Below are 8,504 nucleotides of genomic sequence, written 5' to 3'. Positions count from 1 at the left end.
AATGACACAGTCGTGTATAACGATAACACAAGCCTGTATAAATGACACAGTCGTGTATAACGATAACACAAGCCTGTATAATGATAACACAAGCCTGTATGATAATAACACAGGCCTGTATAACAATGACACAGTCGTGTATAACGATAACACAAGCCTGTATAATAATAACACAGGCCTGTATAACAATGACACAGTCGTGTATAACGATAACACAAGCCTGTATAATAATAACACAGGCCTGTATAACAATGACACAGTCGTGTATAACGATAACACAAGCCTGTATAACACAGGCCTGTATAAGAATAATACACACCTTCTATGGTTTTATTTTCTTGACTGTTATACACGTTGTACTATAATTCTTGTACGGTGAGTTCGAAGATGATATCCAGTTTTCTCTATCACGTACAGAGTTATCACAAAACGTTATATGTAATTAAGTGAATAATTTTTATTGAAATGGAGTCACTCTGCTTTGCTTGAAACTTTAACAACCATTGTCTATAGATTTCTCAAGACCAGTCGTAACGTGAGTCTTATCGATCGCTCTAGAACACACGAGAAACACGCCCATAGTATATAAACAGTTAACAGGCCACGTAACGTGTCATATTCGCCTCATATTTGTTTGTACGTGCACTTTAACATTATTTTTTTACTTTCAATATTATTTATTCTTCGCTATGGCAACAAGAGATTATATATATAACCCAAACATATTCGGTTATGTTTGTGGTAGATTTGATCTAAGTCAGATTTTTTCTTCCTGATTTGTAAAAAAATATTAACGTGATAGAAAAAAAAAAGAATATTATTTTCGAAATATAAGTTATGTAAACTTCATTATTAAAACCAAAACGACATTTACAAAGTTGAAATTCGCAGGCCTATGTTTATAATGTATGTCTTATGGTTCTATAGTGACAGTTCTGTTCTTGAAGAGAGGTTTGTTTGTTTGTTTTGTTTTTGAATTTCGCACAAAGCTACTCGAGGGCTATCTGTGCTAGCCGTCCCTAATTTAGCAGTGTAAGACTAGAGGGAAGGCAGCTAGTCATCACCACCCACCGCCAACTCTTGGGCTACTCTTTTACCAACGAATATTGGGATTTACCATCACATTATAACGCCCCCACGGCTGAAAGGGCGAGCATGTTTGGTGCGAGGGGGATGTGATTGTAGAGAGGTAAGGCAGGCTTGTACTTTGTCACACTAGTAGTGCAGTAGTGATAACACAGAGTGTTGTAAAGAACAGCTCCAGTCAAATAAAGCTGAGAATCTATTATGGACGGTGAAAATATTACAAAATATTGACGTATCATTCGTTAAGTACAACTCTTTTTAATATATAGGGGTAGCTGCTGGAATGTTAATTAGTATATCTTTGAAGTTCATTAAAGTATTTTATGAGAAATTAAACGGAGCGTAACATATAAACTTGATATATGCTTTATATAATTTCTTTGGCTTACAAACAACGCCTGTAATCTGAAGATAAATGTTTCTGTCAGTACTTATCTGTTTTCTGTATTCATAGTTTGTTAGTAAACCGTGAATATAGAGTTTGAAATTGATATATATATTTTTAAATGGTTGAAATATCGAGACAATATTGACACGTTATATTCACAAATTAACCGAATAATTTGTTTTCACGTAATGATATAACGGTGAATTATCACATAATTTGAGGACTTTGAATTAATCCTGAAAGTTTCTGATACAAAGGACACCTGTGTGTATTATACGATGTCATTAAAATATGTTTATTTCATCAAATAATTACATTTACTTCAACAAGCAATATATCATATTATTATTCAAACATAATAACTACATGCTTTAAAGGTTTAAATAAAATCGCAAATTTCTGAAGTTTTTTACGTAATTTATGAAATCACACAACTGTGACGCTTTAGGTCTCGATCATATTTCACCTTAGGTGTCACACTGAAGGTGGGGAGACTCTGCCTTCTGCGTTCTATGCAGACAGAGAGCTCGCTCGGGGCACGTGCTTGAGTCAGTATCTCGTTAAAAATTTTAAATATATTCATATTAGTCTTAGCTGATGCTTCAACGAATCCATTCTCCCAATCCATTGTCACCACACTCTCGGTTAGTTCTTTCCCGACTACCCTGTGGTCTTCGCGGTCGCACTTGTTACCCACGACGACAATAGGGACATCTATCGACCTTGCTTGACGAACGTACTCTCGTTCCCTACACACGTCTTCGAAAGATTGGGCATCGTCTATAGAATATACCAGCACGAAGGCATCACCCATGTTTATGGCTAATCTTTTCATCGCCGGAAACTCGTAACTTCCGCTGGTGTCAAGTATGTCAAGGGTTAAGACAAAGTCCTTCAGTTTGTACTCACTTCGATGGAACTCTTCCACAGTGGCCTTATAGACATCAGGGAACGTATTGTAAAGAAACTGGTGTAGGATAGCCGTCTTCCCAACACGTGAAGCTCCTAGGATAACAAGCACGTAGTGTGTTTTGAACGACTGTGTAAGAGACGTGTTTTGAGAGTCACCGTTTACCTCCATTCCTGTCGAAAGTATAAACAGTTTTTAAAACATCAGGTCTGAGAACTTTAACTGTTTCTTGAATGAAAAGGACACAAGGTTTAGAAATTTATACTGAGGTTTTCTTCAGATTTTTTTTTTTTTAGTTATCGCGTAAAGAGAGTGACCACTAGAAAATTAAGCCGTTTCATCTGTTCAGTTTACTTTGGACATGTTACACATTAGAATAATGTAACCTAATGTAATATCTAATATTAAAATAACAGTAAGGAAGCAAGCGAGTAAACAGCCTTCAACGTGGACTCTTGCCCGACAAAATAAAGGAATCTCACCGCACCGATGGACCCAAAAAAACGAAGCAAGGAATTTTGAGCCACAAGCCGTGAAGTTCGTGAACACTAAACACATGTGTTTTGTAATTGTTCCAAGACGTAATATTAATGTAGACATGTGGCTGTTGGTTGTCCGTTTTGTTAGGTAATAATATCCTGCTGTGATATGAGTATAACATTAATCCTTTCTCAGTCTTTTCATATGTTAATCAACTGGTATTCTAAAGACTGGTCGTTATTAATATTTTAACCATACTTTAAGTTTGTTTATACAGTGTATTTTTGTGTCTTTTGTTCAAATGTTTTGTGAATGTATCTAGATAATTCATTTCTAATTATGGAGGAAATACGTTTTTGGTAGAAAGATGAATTCGGGTTTCAGGGGTTATTATGTTCAGTATGGTTGGTTTTCAACCTGTATTGTTTTTAGTAAAGGACTGTGACGTCATGCTAACCTACTCACTCAAAACCATTATAGGACTTGTGACGTCATGAAACGGGTCGGGGTATAATCAGATAGACAATGTATTAGATTGCGGTGCGTTTCAAACAAGATAAACGTTACGTAAAGTTGAATCAGGGTTCACAGCTATCGGTCAGTTAACGGACATCAATTAAAAATGTAAACCTTAACAAATCTTCGTAAAGCGAATAAAGACAGAGAAAAAAGCTATTTGATGTCGCTCTGCGAATACCAGTAACTACAACTAACGGATACAGTAACTACAACTAACGGATACAGTAACTACAACTAACGGATACCAGTAACTACAGCTAACGGATACAGTAACTACAGCTAACGGATACCAGTAACTACAACTGACAAATACTAGTAACTACAACTGATGTATACCAGTAACTACAACAAACGGATACTAGTAACTACAACTAACGGATACAGTAACTACAACTGATGGATACAGTAACTACAACTAACGGATACCAGTAACTACAGCTAACGGATACAGCAACTACAACTGACAAATACTAGTAACTACAACTGATGGATACCAGTAACTACAACAAACGGATACTAGTAACTACAACTAACGGATACAGTAACTACAACTGACAAATACTAGTAACTACAACAAACGGATACTAGTAACTACAACTGATGGATACAGTAACTACAACAAACGGATACTAGTAACTACAACTAACGGATACCAGTAACTACAGCTAACGGATACAGTAACTACAACTAACGGATACAGTAACTACAACTGACAAATACTAGTAACTACAACTGATGGATACCAGTAACTACAACAAACGGATACTAGTAACTACAACTAACGGATACAGTAACTACAACTGACAAATACTAGTAACTACAACTAACGGATACTAGTAACTACAGCTAACGGATACAGTAACTACAACTGACAAATACTAGTAACTACAACTGATGGATACTAGCAACTACAACTAACGGATACCAATAACTACAATTAACAGATATCAGTAACTACAACTAACAGACACCAGTAGCTACAACTAACGGATACTAGCAGCTACCATAAGTGATGAAGCATATCAAAATTGGAGGGGGGTGTACTGCCGGTTAGAAAGACCTTATTTGCCATGGTAACAGTGACCATTTAATTCATAAGTGAAATAGCGACTTTCAGTGGTAATTATGTACAAATCTTTATTCCCCAATTAAAGGGATGCTTCGCTACCATGCTAAAGTTAGGGACACGTGTCCCTCATTGTCCTCCCTCCCCGATTCTTTTACCTCTGATATTCACAAGTAACGGATACTAATATCAACATCCTATAGTGGGGTAACTGTGTAAAATCATAAATTTGCAGAACCCAACTATCCTTAGTTTAGTGAAACCACAAGTACGAGATGAAGTAATATTTATATTCTAGTTATGTGTTTGTAGTGTATCTTTTCTCTCCATAGGTGTAGACCAGTGACAAAAGTGAATCAGGTAAGTTACCACGGAACTTTCCCCAAACATCATGCTTCCCGATCTTACAAAGTGGTGTTTGTTCCAGTACTAAGATTGTTGGTTTTCCTTCCTCAAATAAAATATATATATTCGCGCTCAGCTATAACACCTCCGCTAGCTGTCCCTAGTTACGAATTGATAGATCAGACGATAGCAACTAATCAAATAGCATTCATCTCTAGCTACACTAATCGATTAGTGGAACATGACTGTAATTCTTTGATCCAGAGCTTGTTTTTTGTTTTGTCGCACGCTAACCGTAAGGCCACGCCTACCACAGTGTTATCACACTGCATACTAACATTTACTTTCACATTTGAATACTTTTAGTCAAATGAAAATGAATATAAAGGCTTGTAGTATATTTATCAACAACATCTGAAATTTCTGTGGGTTTTGCCCTCAGTGGGTGGGCAGCGGAAATTCAACACTAAATTCCAAGGCTGGATATCACATGATAAACGGAATGTAGATCATCCATTGTATCTCTTATCATTATTAAAATAATTTGTTGGTTTTAAGATTATCACAATGTTAGATAGATTGAACAAGTCTGTCCAGGAGAATGTAGTTCAACACATGCTCTACAAACTATGAAAGTAGTTGAAATAACCTAACTTTATACTGTAATGTTGCTATCGTAGACGGTGAAGACAAAACGTTCAACATTCCTGCTGAAATTACTACTTAAATACAAGTGTTTTTGTTTCCTTTGATAGTGGTTTTATTATTTCCTGTTCGTGTAACCATTTCTGGTTAAGTTTATTCATAGATCAAAGATGAAAGTCCATTGACATACAGAATGCCGTAAGATAGAGAACCTGGGATGCATTAACGAAACTAGGGGAAATCATTTTAAAACTTTTTTGAACACTGATTTTCAATATTAACAGTTTTACAAAACGGCACATAGGAAAAATTATACGTTGTTTTATTTTGTTAAACACTACAAGAAAACTATAATACTTACCAGGTTTATAGCGCGGACATCAAAGTGAAATTCCTTCAACCATTTCTGCTTTCAATGTTTTAACTCCTTTCTAACTATCTCTGGACTGTTAAAAGCCACGTGGTCGCCACTTAAATACCAGGAGAAGCCTTGGTTACTTCCGATCTAGTGAAGCAACTGTTGCTAGGTAACCACAACCTACCTGACCGAGAATCGCTTGGTTATGTAAGTATTACACGCACAGTGTTCGGGATGAAGACAAACATACCCAGCGTCTCTGAAGTGGGTTAGGGTTTGAAATAACTTTCTAATATTGTTTAAAGACAGCTACTGGTACTGCACGTGTCAGGTACGAACTGTATTGGTCATTCTGGAAGCGTCCTAACAGAAGGGTTATAGCAAAGGTGAAGGGAGGTCACTGACACCTCGCAACATCTGGTTCACTACAATTACAGGAGGCAACATGGTGGCGCTGCGGGTTTGGTAATATATCATGTTAATAAAACAAGAACAAAGTCTGAAGATGGAACAATGTGGGGGGCGGAAACCCTCATCCAACACTCGTCACATAAAGTAAATACCGGCACAATTATTGTTCACGTGCGATGTGAACATGACAAGGGTTACGTCACTCCTACGTGACAGAGTTAGCAATGTGATGCCCTAGTAAAAACAAGTACATTTTGAGATACAAACAATATTAAGGGGATTTGAATATCACGAAAGTGAATATTGGATATTTCAGTTTTGGTACTATAATATACATCACTAAATATGATACACACACACATATATTTATATATAGCTGATTGACTTGATCGATGCAGTCCAATCTACTAAAAAGCTAACCAGTTAGTATAAAACCAGTGTAATACAGTCCTGTCTACAATAAGAAAGAGCAGTTTGTATACAACCAGTGTAATACAGTCCTGTCTACTATAAAACAAAATTATTTGTATAAAACCAGTGTAATACAGTCTTGTCTGCCATAAAACGTAGTTACTACAAAACCATTGTAATACAGTCCTGTCTACAATAAGAAATAGTAGTTTGTATACAACCAGTGTAATACAGTCCTCTTTACCATAAAATACACCAATATGAATAAAACCAGTGTAATACAGTCATGTCTACCATACAACATACTATAAAATCAATGTAATACAGTCCTGTTTACAATAAGAAATAGTAGTTTGTATAAAACCAGTGTAATACAGTCCTGTCTACCATAAAACATAAATGTTTGTATACAACCAGTGTAATACAGTCCTCTCTACCATAAAATATGCCATTATGAATGAAAGCAGTGTAATACAGCCATGTCTACCATAAAACACAGTTTGTACAAAACCAGTGTAATACAGTCCTGTTTACCATAAAACATAGTTTGTATAAAACCAGTGTAATACAGTCCTGTCTACAATAAGAAATAGTAGTTTGTATGAAACCAGTATAATACAGTCCTGTCTACCATAAGAAATAGTAGTTTGTATAAAACCAGTGTAATACAGTCCTGTCTACCATAAAACATAGTTTGTATAAAACCAATGTAATACAGTCCTATCTAATATACAACACAGTATAAAACTGGTGTAATACAGTCCTGTCTACCATAAAACATAGTTAGTATAAAACCAATGTAATACAGTCCTTTTTACAATAAGAAATAGCAGTTAGTATAAAACCAATGTAATACAGTCCTGTCTACAATAAGAAATAGTAGTTTGTATACAACCAGTGCAATACAGTCCTGTCTACCATAAAACGTAGTTTGTATACAACCAGTGCAATACAGTCCTGTCTACCATAAAACGTAGTTTGTATACAACCAGTGTAATACAGTCCTGTCTACAATAGGAAATAGTAGTTTGTATAAAACCAGTGTAATACAGTCTTCTTTACCATAAAATACACCAATATGTATAATACCAGTGTAATACAGTGTTTTCCTCTGTAAAGTATAGATGGTTTTAGGAAGTGATTGTGTGTACTGTAAGTGAACATGTGTACAGTAAGTGATTGTGTATGGGGTAAGTGAACATGTGTACAGTAAGTGATTGTGTATGGGGTAAGTGAACATGTGTACAGTAAGTGATTGTGTATACTGTAAGTGAACATGTGTACAGTAAGTGATTGTGTATTGGGTAAGTGAACATGTGTACAGTAAGTGATTGTGTGTACTGTAAGTGAACATGTGTACAGTAAGTGATTGTGTATAGGGTAAGTGAATGTGTGTACAGTAAGTGATTGCGTATACAGTAAGTGAATGTGTGTACAGTAAGTGATTGTGTATAGGGTAAGTGAATGTGTGTACAGTAAGTGATTGTGTATAGAGTAAGTGAACATGTGTACAGTAAGTGATTGTGTATACAGTAAGTGAACATGTGTACAGCAAGTGATTGTGTATAGGGTAAGTGAACATGTGTACAGTAAGTGATTGTGTGTACTGTAAGTGAACATGTGTACAGTAAGTGATTGTGTATAGGGTAAGTGAACATGTGTACAGTAAGTGATTGTGTGTACTGTAAGTGAACATGTGTACAGTAAGTGATTGTGTATAGGGTAAGTGAATGTGTGTACAGTAAGTGATTGTATACAGTAAGTGAATGTGTGTACAGTAAGTGATTGTGTATAGAGTAAGTGAACATGTGTACAGTAAGTGATTGTGTATACAGTAAGTGAACATGTGTACAGCAAGTGATTGTGTATTGGGTAAGTGAACATG

At 35.8% G+C, this 8,504-nt stretch overlaps 1 protein-coding gene across 1 annotated transcript; it reads right to left on the bottom strand.

Moving 5' to 3' along the window:
- Nucleotides 1-1,773: 1,773 nt before the first annotated feature.
- LOC143238362 (dexamethasone-induced Ras-related protein 1-like) lies at nt 1,774-6,149 on the bottom strand. Its single transcript, XM_076478510.1, has 2 exons — nt 5,801-6,149; nt 1,774-2,557 (listed from the first exon to the last, which is right to left on the bottom strand). The coding sequence occupies exon 2, from the start codon at nt 2,553-2,555 to the stop codon at nt 1,893-1,895; it is 663 nt and encodes a 220-aa protein (XP_076334625.1). The 5' UTR covers nt 2,556-2,557; nt 5,801-6,149; the 3' UTR covers nt 1,774-1,892.
- Between the last annotated feature and the right edge of the window lie 2,355 nt (nt 6,150-8,504).

Source organism: Tachypleus tridentatus, chromosome 13 (genome assembly GCF_004210375.1).
Source record: "Tachypleus tridentatus isolate NWPU-2018 chromosome 13, ASM421037v1, whole genome shotgun sequence".
Taxonomy (NCBI): Eukaryota; Metazoa; Arthropoda; class Merostomata; order Xiphosura; family Limulidae; genus Tachypleus; species Tachypleus tridentatus.
Note: the sequence above shows the minus strand (reverse complement) of the source record. Positions and strands in the feature narration are given on the sequence as shown.